The sequence below is a fragment of the Cyprinodon variegatus genome, unplaced genomic scaffold, assembly GCF_000732505.1.
Source record: "Cyprinodon variegatus isolate N-32 unplaced genomic scaffold, C_variegatus-1.0 Scaffold895, whole genome shotgun sequence".
Taxonomy (NCBI): domain Eukaryota; kingdom Metazoa; phylum Chordata; class Actinopteri; order Cyprinodontiformes; family Cyprinodontidae; genus Cyprinodon; species Cyprinodon variegatus.
The window spans coordinates 22,898-37,690 of record NW_015151348.1 but is presented as its reverse complement, the minus strand read 5'-3'; the positions used below and the strand labels follow the sequence as shown (position 1 = coordinate 37,690).

The window sequence follows — 14,793 nt, the reverse complement described above, 5'->3', positions numbered from 1 at the left end:
TGTTGCAGACCATATCCATCCTTTTATGACCACAGTGCACCCATCTCCTTTTGCTACTTCCAGGAGGATAACGCGGCGTGTCATAAAGTGTGAATCCTTTCAGACGGATTTCTTAAACAAGTTCACTGCACTCAAATGGCCTCCACAGTCTCCAAATCTCAATGCAATAGAGCACTTAGAGAGATTTCCACCATCGATGTGCAGGCGACAAATCTGCAGCAACTGTGACATGCTACCATGTTAATATAGGCTAAAATCTAAGGAATGTTTCCAGTACTTTGTTGAATCTATGGCACAAATGATTAAGGCAGATCTGGAGGCAAAATGGGGTCCAACCCGGAACTAGCAAGGTGTACCTAATACCATGGATGGTAAGTTTATTAATCAATTTAATCAATGAATCAATTTCATTAGGATGCGCTGTCGAAAAAATTGAAATACACAACAAATACAAGCTAAATATAGAAGCTTTTAGTAATTATTAGGAGGAGCATTAAAACTTTAAGCCACATTGCAAATAGAAACAAGCTGGTTTAATACTCAGACTATCTGCCTGAGTTGAGCCCTCAGTCAGCTGCTTGTCTGGCCTTCATGTGGAAACTCTATCATGAAGGCCTGATTGGTGAAGGATGACCCTCTGTATGACCTTTCCTGTCCCCATAAGGTAAGAGATCTGCCTTTTTGACTTTTGGCTTCTTTGTCATCTCTCTCACCAAGACCTAGCTTGAAAACTCTTAAGTTTAGTCCAGATCAGAGGAGGATCCTTGTGTTTCCTCTTCTTGCATACATTCAACTTCCCATATATCAAAACAATGGAGACCAAAGAGCTACATGGAATGAACAGGGCTGTAAACTAAGGATGCAAGTCATGGATTAATGAATTAATCAAAAATTGACTGATCTTACTGATTAACGATTAAGTGATAAGCTGTATTAAATACAGACTGAAAAAAAACAAATAGATGTTTTCTTAGTCATTATTACATTTATGTATAAGAAATAACAAAACAGGAGCCTATTAGGTAACTGAATAAAACAAAGATCACTAAAATAGGTGAAACGCTTTGATTTGATTTTCAAGGTAAAGACTATTATCAAAAGACAGATTATGTCGCTCTAACATGCTGTCAGATTATTTGTAAATAAAATGGACTCTAACTATCATATACCTCTCTGTTCCAAAATGAGTGCAGGTTTTTTTTTTTTTTTTGACGGCACTTTTTTTGACAGTAGGCTGACAGGAAAGAGGAGTATGAGAGAGGGAGAGAGACATGTAGGAAAGGACCACAGGTCGGATTCAAACTCGGGTCGCCCGCGTCGAGGTCTAAGGCCACCGTATATGGGTCGTGCACGCTAACCACTGCACCACCTGCACGCCCGAGAGCAGGGTTTCTATCAGCATGATAAACACAAACATTTTAGATTAAAGCTGATATATTTTGATATTAGCTGTTTCGCTGACATCAGACTGCTTCCCGATATCAATATCCAAAATAGGTGTACCCCTAGTAATAACATCTGATCCATTTTCAGAGGAATTTGGATTCACCAGTGTTCAACTTTGTGTGTTATATCTAAGGGTGTAAATACTTATGCACTAGTTAATTTTCATTTTCATAAAAAAAAAAAAAGTCTAAAACCCGATTTTCACTTTGTCAATATGGAATGTAAATTGTTTCATGGACAACTTGGATCAGCTTTATCCTGTAAGACAACAACATTTGAAAAAAAATGTAAAGAAGCTGTAAATGCTTTCAGGATGCACTATTTTCTCAAAAGAAAATAGTTCTTCACAAGTTTAATGCTGCTTCACAGAAATTTACAACACATACATTGTTTTTAAAATTAGTAACACTAAAAAACGGTTTGTAGGTCTCTCTTAAAGAGCACAGCTAAAGTTACCTGAGGTGATTTTATTTTAATCAATGAAAACTTCACTCAGCATCCTAAATGTTGTGAGTGACGAATTCCTTTTTAAACTAAAACATTTAGAGAAAGAAAGTTAACATTTGAGAGAGAAAACAAAAAGTAACAAACTAGAGTCAGAATTATTGCAGTACAGAGTTTAGGGAGATGTGGTTAGGATAGAGGATGAGACAAAGCCAGAATCAGGCAGGATGAAAGAGGAGGAGGAACGAAGCCGAAAAGCAGACTTAACCCCTGAGCTGCTGTGGTGTCTGCCTGCCCGGCTCAGAGTGCCATCCTCAGCAGTTTTCCCATCTATAATTACTGCCTGCTATCCATCATGCAGCCGCCAGTGGCTCACAGCGAAGCGCTCCGTAAACACACACACAGAAGCACTCAGGCACAAACACACACAGGGGAAAATCACAGAGCTAAGCACTTCAGCTAATAGAATAAATATTAATATCCCTTTTGTTTTCTATACCCTCATTTCCCCACGCACCATTTAAATGAAGTCTGACAGTGTGAAAAAGCATCTGTTTCACACTCAAAGATGAGCAGAGAGGGAGGGCAGAAGGGGGAGACAAAGGGAGTTAAAGCCTGGGAGGGGGAGTAGCAGAGGGGATGCTTGAGGAGGACAGGGGGATGCCGTGTGTGAGAGAGAGACAGTGTGTGTTTGAAGGATGACTCGAGCATCTCGAGTCATGTGTAAGTGGCTTTCTGTTACCCATCAGGCCCTAAATATGTCACTCAGACACTACAGTCATGCCATTATGGACCAGCACCCCCTGCAGCTGTTGCTGCCAGTGTGTCCCTGCATGTGTGTTGGTTACCAGAACACTTGTTTACCTAAGTCTCATTTTAACTTCAGTGGAACCTAATATCTGTTACACAATAAACCTGTTTGTTCATCTGAAGAGCGCAGCCTAAAGGAAGAGCTCTGAAATGATATATCAAGTATTCAGAAGTGAGGGAAATGATCCAATTATCATTTGAAATAAGGAAAAATCTGAAAAAAACCCCCAACTAATTTCACCTGCCTAAAGAAAACAGTAAAGGTGCTGGTCCCTGTGCAACATTATAACTTCAGGTGAACTCTCAAATAAAAATATTTTAATGTACAAAAATGTGTATGCACATTATTTAGCCAAGACTTGAGTGAATATCGTTTGAATCTTATAATCAAATTCTGCCAATCTAGTTCAGTTCTTATTTGGCAGACCTGGATATCGTTGTGCCATTTGGTTGGCCATTGATTTTAATATTTAAAGTTTCACCAACAACTCAATATGAGGTCATTTCAGTTGTGTGAAATTAAACTTAATAAGGTTTCTGACATTCTTTTGATTTACTGGGTTTTTACCTTCTCTCCTTCGGGACAGTAGCCTTTGACAAAGTCTTCGCACACTTCAGCCTTACGAGACACGTAGACATGGCTATAGGGACAGTCGCTGTTGTTACAGATTCCCTTCAAAAAGTATGAACACACTGGCATCTGTGGATACATGAAGACAAGAGGTAAGCAATAACAATCCAAGATAGAGTGACATAAATCTCCCAGTATTTCATATTTCACCATGCTTTACAAAAGTACACATACTCTTTGAACATCTTTTGTCATGTTAGAGCATCCTTCTCTACAGTTCAAGTAGCAAGACTTTAGGGGAATGTCTCCACCAGCTTTCCAAATCAGAAGCCGCAGGCTTTGCCTCCCTTTATTTTTTTGACAAACCAGTTTCAGATCCGTCAGATTAGATGGGATATTACCTTTTAAGTCTTGTCAAAATTCTCAATAGTATTTATGTCTCTACTATGACTGGGCAGTTCTACAACATGATTATGTCTGATCTGCAGCATCCCATTGTATTTTTTTGGTTTTAGGTCATTGTCTAACTAATTAGCCTCTACCAAGCATCAAGTCTTTAACTGATCCTGAACATTTTTCCTCAGGATTTCCTTGAATCAAGCTCTACCTAGTTATCATATACTCAGACAGACCCCGTCTCTAACTATAAAAACACAGGAGGCTCTGTTTTAAAATGGGTTTAAAGTGTATTTTACAAAATTTGTTTAATCCACACATATTTGCACATATGCAGAAGAACTTTTACTCCGACCAGAGTACCTTATTCTCCTTTATCTTTCTGTGTCCCCTTTGAGTAAACTTCAGACTTCTTATTGCTAGATATGAAGAGTACACAACTTATAACTGTCCTAAACACAACATCTCCATCATGAGCTGTAGATCTCTGTAGCTGCTCCAAAGATACCAGGGGCCTGTTGGCCTCTTGTCAGATTAATGGTCATCCTACCGAGGAGGGCAGTTTAAATGGACAGTCATCGTATGGTAGATGTACAGTTGTGCACTCATTTTTTACCTTTTGTATGACAGCTTTTCCAGAGCTCTGTGTGATGTCCTGCTCTAAGCTTCACAACTTTGTTCCATATGTGTCTATTTTACTACTTGATCTTCATGATGCTATTTGCCCACTATTGTCCCCTTAAATATAGCTGAGGTTCCAAAAAACAACTGTTTCTAGCTGGAATTGAATCATAGACAAAAAAAAAAAGAAAGTGTTTATGTTTTATAGGACATCTAAAGATAATTATTTGCTCTTGAATTTGTCTGGAGGTATCCAATCATAAGGAGTTTAGGAAGTTAGGGGATTGGTGGACTAGTGGTTAGGGCATTGCACTTGGACCCCAGAGGTTCTGAGTTCAAGCCCCACTCCCAGGAACTGCCACTCTGGGTCCCTGAGAACCTTTAACCCCACACTTTTTCCCGGGCGCCGCACAGTGGCAGCCCACTGCTCCCCAAAGGGATGGGATAGATCACGGGTGTCAAAGTGGTTCCAGTAAGGGCCGCGTGGCTGCAGGTTTTCTTTCCAACCAAGCAATAGCACACCAGACTCCAGTATCTCATAAAGTCATCATGTTCAGATTGGACTCACTTGATGAGATGACTGGAGTCTGGTGAGCTATTGCTTGCTTGGAAAGAAAATCTGCAGCCACACAGCCCTTTCTGGAACCACTTTGACACCCCTGGGTGAGATGCAGAAAGTTCATTTTGTTGCTTTGTACTTGTGACAATGTAATGACAATAAAGTTTAATTCTAATCTATTCTATTCTATTAAAGATATGTGCATTATTACAGGGGGACAGCTTGGTGTTCTTTTTTTCCACAATAGGGCTTGCAGGTGGGTTGGCTGGTGCATGATAGAAAAGCAAATTATTTTGATCTTAATCTTTCAGAAGGAAAACTTGGCTGCAGTGATTTGCTAAACAGTTTCATGAAGACAGAAATGAAACATAAAGCAAAAGACCGGAGTAATAGAGGGTGAAATTACATGACTTTGTAAACATACATGCGGTTCTGAAACCACACCACTGTCCAGTTCCCTACAGATGAGTCCCACGAGCTGGCCAATCTGTCACACTGAGCAGCTAAATAACCTTAATTGCAGCTGACAGGAGCAGCAGGAAAGTGGATGTGCGTCTTGACAGCATGTGTGTCTGTGTGCAGAGAGATGTCCTGTTTGACATGCAGGGGGAGGAGGGGGGCTAGCTCTAAATATACCACAGAGGGAGTTCAGTGCAGGGAGATGGGTGTGAGAGAGGCTCCACCTCACTGAGATGGGATCTCTTTTACCTAATTAACTGCTACAGAAATATTTATTCAGGCTGCAGCTCGGCCAGCCCTCATGATGTGTTTATGTGTCCTGGATGCGTGGACAGACCAGGGCCAGGGGTGGACAGGCGGGTAGCGTTCCCTGCTGTGGAGGGAGGGTGCGAGGGGAGTTGGCCGGCATGTATTTGGTTTCCAAGTATTTGTGGCAGCTGGAAGGGATCTTGGTAAGATAGTGTGGATATACAAGCCTGGATATCCACACTAGTGCCTGGATCAAGTTTGGAGAGGTGCAGGATGCATCACCCTAGAGCTGCCCCCACTCTTCCTATGCCCACATACAATTACCCCGTCTACTTTAGCCGTGTACAGCCCCACTTAGGGGATCTGCGTGAAATAAGAGTGGGTGTATCCCCTGGAGGGAGGGACGAGCATTTGCAGGTGAGGGGGGCATTGCAAACAGACAGCTGGGCTCTCAGCACATACAGACAGCGGGCTGACAACCAACACAGGTGCTCTGCATTGTGGGACTGTGTGTGAGACGGGTGAGGCCAGCAGGGCACCTGTTGTGGGTTGTTTGTCAATACAAAGAAAGCTTTCACTTTCTTGGCATAGCTACACTTTCTCAAAGAGGCCAAATAAACACGCTTATGCTTTTAAAAATCAGAAGACAATGATATAATTACTATTTGATTATAAAACAAATGTAATAAATAAGGTGATACTAAATAAGCAGATAACAAAAAAACAACAAAATTATTTGATTCTCTAGCTTTTAACATTGCTGTTTAGGAATGTTGGACCCTTGTTTTATACCAACATTGCCTCAGTTCACTGCTGTTTGCAGAGATTTTTTTTTGTACTGAACTCTGAAGTTCCAGCCACATTTTCTTTTTGTGAGGTATAAACTTTGACAGTACAGTTTCAAAAGCTAGATTCTCTTCTTTTTCTGATTACTTAGGTTTAAGGAGGAGTTTATAGTCCACTTAATGACTCCAAGGTGCCCAGGTCCCATGGCTGCAAAACCTAAACTATCACAACCTACAGAGCTTACTGAGCATTGTAGGACATGTGATGAGACCTGTGCAAATGCATACTGGTAAAAAAGAGTATCATCCAATTAATAAATGTTTTGCATGAGATAAAATGAATGGTTACCATGCAACAACATAGCACATTAAAAATATGAGTGCATCAAAATCCAAAGAGCTCTGATGATGTTCTCTCTTCAGCTCCAATCCACCACTGGGTCATGCCTTCCTAACTCCACACCGTCCATGGAAACAGGAGCTGTGCCAAGAGACCAAATACGATCCACGACGACTGTACCCAGCAGCTTGTCATCTTACACCGTCACAGTGCACCAAAGCCTGGCCTTCGCCATGAAAAGCTATAAAACACTAAGTTGTCTGACATGTAGGCCATGATGTGGGTGTATATATTACCTTCTCTTTGGCAACCTTGTGGGAGAATGGGCATGTCCCATCCGCCTGCTTGCATGTCCCTCTCAGAAACCTGCAGGAGGGAAACCATAAAATGAAGTTTAAAAAAGGAAAGTTGTTATGTAATGAGGCAGAAGGTGTTGACTTTCCCAAACTTTTACTCAAAATAAATCATTAACTTGTTGATTTAAAAAGAAACTATCCCACAAAACTTAAGGCAGCTCAGTCAGTTGCCTAGAGTCATTGACTTTTCAGCAAGTTCTCCTCCTCCTGAGTAAGCATGAGGGAAAACCAAAAGGCTAATCAAACGTGGCTTCAATGTGCATAAGATATTTTTGTACCCACCTGTGCTTAACAAATCGCACATGTGATTTAACTTAACACCTAAAAAGGAGAATTAAACATTCAACTGGGGGATTTGGATTGAGCTGGATTGGTGTGAATTCTGTCCTTCACTTCCTATAAACTTATAATTTACCTAGCAAATAAAAAAATAAGTAAAGCATATACTTTGAAAGGAGGAGATAAACAAAGACAGCATTTGTCTCTATATTCAGTCAGTCTTGAACCTTATTGTTACCTGGTGCAGACAGCCACTTTGTCCGGATCATGTATGAAGGGACAGCTTGTGCCACGGTTACACTTGCCAAAGCGGTTGTAATACATGCAGAACTGCTTTTGGTCCTTTTTCTGACGAGCGTGTCTGATGATGGCAATGCTCCGCTGGACTGCACGACTGGAGACATTGACAAACCACAAAAATCCATCATAAACTCAACGTTTGAGGTAATGTGAGATGAGAACATTTATCAACCGAGTTTCTGTTTCAGCTTTGAACCATGTGAGTGTTTCTGGGTACCAGTGTTCCCCATATACTAATTTTAAAGGATTACTTCTGGACTCATAGTCCTGAGCCGGTGGTGATGAAAGGCAGTTAATACTGTGGGAGAGTGAGGAGGATCAGATGCAAACATGTTGGCTGGATTTAGTTTCATGAAGTTGCCGTCATTTTAAGAGCACTAGCAGAATGACCCACATTTAACTCTTGATCATTTCAAACTTTGATTAACTTTCTCAAGCTGGTGCTGTGTAGGTAAAAGAACAGGCTAAACCAGTGCTGTGGGCGTTACCTGGCTAAATGACGGGTCAGGGCAGGAGACGTGTGTGGACTGGAGGACTTTCCTGAGGAGGAAGGGAAGAAACAGATTTATGTTTCCACACAAAACACAAGAAACTATTTAGCACAAGAGATATGCAAATCTGTATTGCTCTCCTTTCTTTCTTTCCTTTGTGAAGCCACTTTGTTTTTTTGTCCCTACTATCAACAGTTCTTAAAATCTGAATATTATTATGCTGTTTCTGAATGTAAACTCTCATTCGTCCATAGAGGATCATTTCCGAGGCCAATCTCAGAGGTGTAATAATGTAGCCAATGCAACAAGGACTTCTTGAGTTTTCAAAGTTTTAAAATGTAAAACCTTCACAACAGAAACCCCAGAAGGTTTTAGTAAAAAGAATTTGCTAAAAAATCTTCAAATCTGATCAAAAACAAATGTATTCAAGACAAAGAATCTGAAGTGTAATGATCGGCACTTTAGTATTACAATACTAGCTTAACACCAGCTATGGAGGATGTTCAGCAGAGGAAACAATGTAGACAATATGGAAAGCCTGGTCTTATATGTTTTTTTTTTGCAATTGTCTAGTTTTCCAAAAGTTTTAGTCTTCAATATCTGTAAAACTAGATTATGTAAATGAAATAAAAGGTTAAATTCTTCATTTACTTACTGGGGAAAAAAATAATTTAATAAAATATTATGAAATATTATAGTATAATAAGAAATAGAACATTTTTACAAGCACCATGAAAAAAAGTTAAAGGATATCTATAAGAAAAGTTTACATCAAATAAATTCCTATATAATGTTCTGACTAGAGTTGATTCCTTCTGGCATCACAAACCCCATCGCCATGCAGGGGACCAAAACAAATCATTTGGTTAGCCAGGCCAACATTGACCCTGACGACTCCCTTTTCAGAGGCATAGGCCAGTATTGAGTGTTGCATGCCAACAAAGAGCTCAATGACTCCCCATTACTAGGTGGTGGACCTGTTTTTTCGGTTCAATTTGCAAGTTTTCTAAGCCATAAGAAGGCTTTTACTTGTGCCACTCTCTAAGCCTGGAACTCAAACACCCCTCCAGTAGGGCTGTGAATCTTTGGGATTCCCACGATTCGATTAGGAATCGATTCTTGGGGTCACAATTCGATTTTTTCCCCCCGATTCTTTTAAATCCAAACAATTCGATTCAGAAACGATTAATTTACGATTCAAAATGATTCTCAGGATCTATTCCAGTCTGCTGGCATGAAAGAAGGGTACATTTATAAAGACTTTATAATTGTAAATGTTTTATTTACCTATTGCAATAATGTAAACACCGAAAGGTAAATCCAAGACAACATGTCTTGGATTTATACTGCTCGAATTTTTAAACTTGTACAAATACAACACTATGTTTTTGGGTGATGTCTTTGAAGATGACAACGGGGATTTGAAGTACTCCCGAAATACTTAACTTTACCATTGCAATCTCTGCAAATCGCAGAGTCATGTCAAGCCCTTTCTTACCCGGGCTGGGATAAAGGTAAAATCCAAAGTGTTTCCAAATGGTTGCTTTTAAAGACCACTGAGGCGGTTGAATTTCTTTTTTTTCGTCCTCCATACTTTAGCTGCAATAAACACAGTAGCTCACACAACACTACACAACACTCGGTAGCCTGCTAGGCTAACGCTTGCATGCCTGTGCATAGCTCATGCTGCTTATTGGTTTCGCCAAACACTACGGTGCCTGATAAGGCACATCCGCACCCGCAAAAAAAATCGTTTTTAAAGGAAACGAGAATCGATTCTGAATCTTTAAATGTTAGAAACGCAATTTGAGCTCAAATCGTTTTTTTTTTTCCCCCTTCTTTTCCGGCCATTTTGATTTGGGAAGGTTTCTTGGTTTGGAGGGGAACGTTTTTCAACTTTGGGAAAAAAGTGTCGTGTTTTTTTTTTTTTTTACTTTTTTAACTTTGTTGGAATGACTATGACATGGATGGCTGAGAATCTTCACCACGTTCTGTCTCAATAAATACTGAGAAATGTTTTATTTATTTAAACATAACCCTTAGAAGCCAACATACGAGCAATTTAAGCATTAAGAGATTATCCAGAATTTACAGCCTGACAGTCACACCAGTTCATAAACTCCTTCAAACTAACATATGTTGTGAAATGTTAGCGCAATATTATAGGCAAGTACATCCACATGGTGACAAAACATGGCTGCATATCTGGATGACTTAAAAAGAAAAGTTCTTATTTATTTGTTTTATTTAAATACAATCTTCTGCAGTTTGAACCTCCACATGTCAAGTTCTCTTAAAGAAAGCGACCATCATTTAGTCACATCAGATGGAGCCTGCAATGTGTGTTTGTGTGTGTGCAGACTCATGCAATAAGAACTTGATAGGTGACGGGTTATTTATACTGTGGTGGATTGACACATTGGAGCCAAGACGAATCGTGATGTCCCTTTTAGTCCGAAGACATCATAAATACCAGGCAGAGAAGAAGGTGAGGGTTGGTGGAGGCTATGAAAGGACGGAGAAGGTGAGGATGTAAAGGCTAAAGTTTATCTTAATCATGCTTCTAAATTTGGGACCTTATAGCTCACAACGCTGCCCTCAAGGATGGGCGCTTTAGGGTTGCTCAGGCACAGCATGGGGAGATTTCAAGACGTGAAACTGCAGCTCCTGTTGCACAGAAACCTGATGCATGTTCTGGAGGATGCAGGAACAGAGCGGGAGAGCACGTTGGGATGCCGGTCACGAGTTGAACAGCACACGGCTCTTCAATTTCACCTGAAGGTTTAGTAGAACAAGAATGTGGAAAAGAGAGGCAGGGAAGTGAAGTGGGGAAAGGCCGATCCGGGCTTTAATCTACACCATGCACTTCTCCGGGCCCTCCCCCTCGCCGCTCTGACAGATGACAACTTTATTATTTCAGATGGCAAATACAGCCTGCTCACATAAGTCTGTTATAAAGTATGTGGACGAAGCTTCAGCCACAAACATGAATAAACACGGCCATACCACCTTAGGGTGTACAAACACTTACAGTCCTGGACCTCTGACAGCGGTCCAGAACAGAACTGGCTGTAAAACCCAAACAGGCTGTAATTTTTAATACCAACTGAAATGTGTCCAAATCACTATATTAAAGCTAAAAGAACTACAAACAGATGCTGAACCAGCAGCAAAGATTTGTGGTCCAGTTCACTTTTTCTTTTCTCTGACTGCTCCTGATTCACAGCTAAAACTGCAGCAATCGTTAATATACAAAGCAACAATGTTCAACTTCACTCTTACACTTTAAGTTCTGCTTTGTTACCCACAAAGTCTGGCTATGATCATCTGAAATATTTGTTTCCGAGGGGGGGGTTTAAAAAAAACAAAAAGTGGGTACAGACCTTCGTTCCACTGACTGGTTTCAAAGCAGAGGCCATGAATCATTGCTCACTATCTTGGGTACGGCTGTTTAAATGCTTCCTTTTTTTTTTATTTTTATTTTTTATTATTATTACTTTTATTTTATTTATTTACTTATTTTTTTTATTAAATGCTTCCTCACACACAAACAGCAAACTGGTCGGTCTCACGGCAGCAACTCGGCGCTATTAGGTGTCCAGATGTGATCAACACAACTTTTTGAAATTTAAACCAAGCATCAGAATGAGAGGAAAATGCGATTGAACAGACTTTGAATGAGGTACAGTTGATGTTTCCAAATCAGCCATGGTTTCAAAATAGGGAAAGTCTATAATTTACTAATAACACAATATAATGGATTCGGAAATACATTAGAAAGAAGAGAAGACGTCGACATGACGGCTCCTGTGTGGATAAGAATTTTTCACTTATGTCAGACAACAGGCTTGTTCAAGATGTCAGAAAAGCAAAGAGTACATAAAAAATGTAAGAAACAAGGTACTATAAGTAGAATATCATCTCTAAATGATGTCAAACCTCGATGCTGATGGACTAAAACACTTTGGGCCCCTTAGGACCAATTAAGCTCAATTTAAACATCAGATCTTTATCATCATGTCACAAATATCTATTAATCTCAGATGAATCTCTTTTGACAGTGAGAATACTGTACATCAGTGGCCCCTATAGTAATCATACCTCAATCAATATAGAAGCACTGAGATGTGGTGGAAAAAGGAGACTCCCATCATGCATTTCTCTGAGGCTAATATGTCAATCTAAGATACAGTCAAACCTGTTTAAAAAAAGTCTCTCAATCGCTAAAAAATCTATACAGCAACATCTGTGAAGAGTTTCAGTATGTTTGAAACCCATAGAAGACGAGTTGATTTAATAAAAAAACAGAAGAAAAGAATATAGACTGCTCAATATATCAAGTATTTTTTGACACAAGACTTGGAAAAAAAACATCTCAACACTTATGTGTGAGACTCTTGACCACCTGTACCTCTCCGGTCAATCGATGTGTGTGGCGCCACTGTGCGGGAAAGCTTATTGGCAGACACCCGGTACAGAGAGCCTCGGATCCAGCACATTTCGGGCCCAGTCCAGCGTCGCCCGGATGCCTGGTGCCTGTCGTGGGGACCTCGGAGGCGGTTTTGGAGGAAAGTCCTGAGAGAAAGAAGTAGAAAAACAAAAAGTGTTGCTTTTATATGATTTAGTTTAAGGGAAGAAGTGTGTAGTGTTCAGATCTGACTTTTTTTTTTTTTTTTAAATGTTAAAGAACGTTATCCGCTCATCGCCCTGTTAATTCCACACCTCTTTCTGCCCTCCCACCCCCACCTCCAGCTCTTCCACAATACCTCCCCTCTTTACTTTATGTTTCCCATCCTGTAGTCCCCCCTCCCCTCCTTTTCCTCCCATGTCACAGCACTCTGTTAAATTGCTCCTCTAATGGAAAGGACGGCAGTGTGGAAATGGAGAGAATTGAAAAGAGGAGAGGAGGAAATCAATGAGATAATAGGCAGGGCAGGGGGCCAGAGCAGCGAGGTTGGCCCCTACGCTGGAGTGTACAGACCTCACACACACACTCCAGCTACAGTATGTACAATGCACACAATCACAGCTCTCTGCATCCAGGATTCAGTCAGTGGGCTGCTACATGTGTGCGGGCGGTTGGACATGAGAAGCTGCTGGGTGGTGGTGGGGCGGTGCAGGGGTTATAGCGATAAATTGCGCTGTCCTGTCACTTCTATTTGGGGTGGATTGGGGCTGGTGTGCAGGGCGCCGTTGGTGGTAATTTGCTGCCGTATTTCAGATGGGCTGGAAATGGGTTTAGAGCGAGAGTTCACGCCTCCCATTACGGAGAAAAGAGAGGGTTACCCCAAACGCACGTCGTGCACAAAACAACCTGCATGGACGGCTGACACGTGCACAGCTGCTGCAATGCTGCAAATAACAGAGAAAAAAGTAAATATCAACTCTCAGCTGCGTTCACGTCCATGAAGCACCTGAGTGTGAGCCATAACTCAGCAGCACAGACACTCAGCTTCACTGCTACAAGATCAGTGGCTGCCCTACACGGGGCAACTGCAGCCAGGGGAGCCATAATCAGGGCTAATGTTGAAGCTCTTACTGCCACCTAGGGAGGCTTAAACAAGAACAGGGTGGCCCCCACAACCACAGCGGAGGTTAATGAGGATATGACATGAGTAGTTAACACAGGCAGCAGTTAACCCTGACACCAGGCTCTAGTCAGGGGGTGACCAGGGGTGTTAATGCTCAGTGTGTTCCAAATGTTTATTCACCAACTTTGAACATCAGAGTGAGAAAAACACTAATCTCACTGAAATCTGTGGTGGATTTACGCTTCATGTCATTTCAGAGGAATCTTTTCCCATTCCTCATCGAATCATCTCTGATGCAACTTCTGAAACAGGAATGTCATATTTGGACTACATGACACACGTCTCCCCTGCTTCCTTTTTACATCACTCACCCTGAACCTGCAACGGCTATGTAACCATGGATATAGAAGAGTAAAACGCTGGGTTGGATGGATGGATGAAACCTTTGACATAAGGACATTTACTACAGAAAACATTTACTACAGTCAGTATAAAAGATAAAAGAGACGGAACATACTGTACAACAGCCGTATACTTAGCAACATATCTAGATAAATCTGTAGATTATTTATTTTGGAATAATAATCGGATAACCAATGGTTTCCAAAATAATTTTTACAAAAGTAAACCAGGTGAAACTAAAACTTTTCCATTTGACGAGTTCTGGATTTAGCATATTGATAGAGAAAAAAAAACTTTTTTTTTATCTTGAATGCAAATGTTTGAAAAAATGTTACCTTTTTATTTTTTACAACCTTGTTATAACTACTACTCTAAGTGAGTTTATCTGTCAATTAAAAGCATGTTTCTATTTTCCAGTTAACAATTAATCAATATCTAAATTAACTGACGATTTTTTCAATAATTGATTAATAATTAATATTCCGATCAATCATTTAAACCCTAAATATATCACAGAGCATTACTTTTAGCCTAATTAGTATATGGCTCTATAATTACAAAAAATACTCTGTATTAGTACATAAGAAAATACTAGACCATATATACAAATCCAATTTTTTAGTTTTTCCTGAAGATGTTATGCGATATATACTTACATATGTGTATATATATATATATATATATATATATATATATATACACTCACCGGCCACTTTATTAGGTACATCTGTCTAACTGCTCGTTAACACTTAAT

At 40.3% G+C, this 14,793-nt stretch overlaps 1 protein-coding gene across 1 annotated transcript in view; it reads right to left on the bottom strand.

Annotated features, from left to right (window-relative positions):
- Nucleotides 1-3,253: 3,253 nt before the first annotated feature.
- LOC107099664 (zinc finger CCCH domain-containing protein 3-like) overlaps nucleotides 3,254-14,793 on the bottom strand; it is a 23,406-nt gene continuing 11,866 nt past the window's right edge. Inside the window, exons 2-6 of the mRNA XM_015397885.1 lie at nucleotides 12,518-12,681; nucleotides 8,104-8,155; nucleotides 7,554-7,709; nucleotides 6,977-7,046; nucleotides 3,254-3,400 (exon numbers count right to left, since the gene is read on the bottom strand). Of these exons, the coding sequence (XP_015253371.1) occupies nucleotides 3,254-3,400; nucleotides 6,977-7,046; nucleotides 7,554-7,709; nucleotides 8,104-8,155; nucleotides 12,518-12,605 (513 nt within the window). The 5' untranslated portion in view covers nucleotides 12,606-12,681. The remainder of the gene's footprint in view (nucleotides 3,401-6,976; nucleotides 7,047-7,553; nucleotides 7,710-8,103; nucleotides 8,156-12,517; nucleotides 12,682-14,793) is intronic.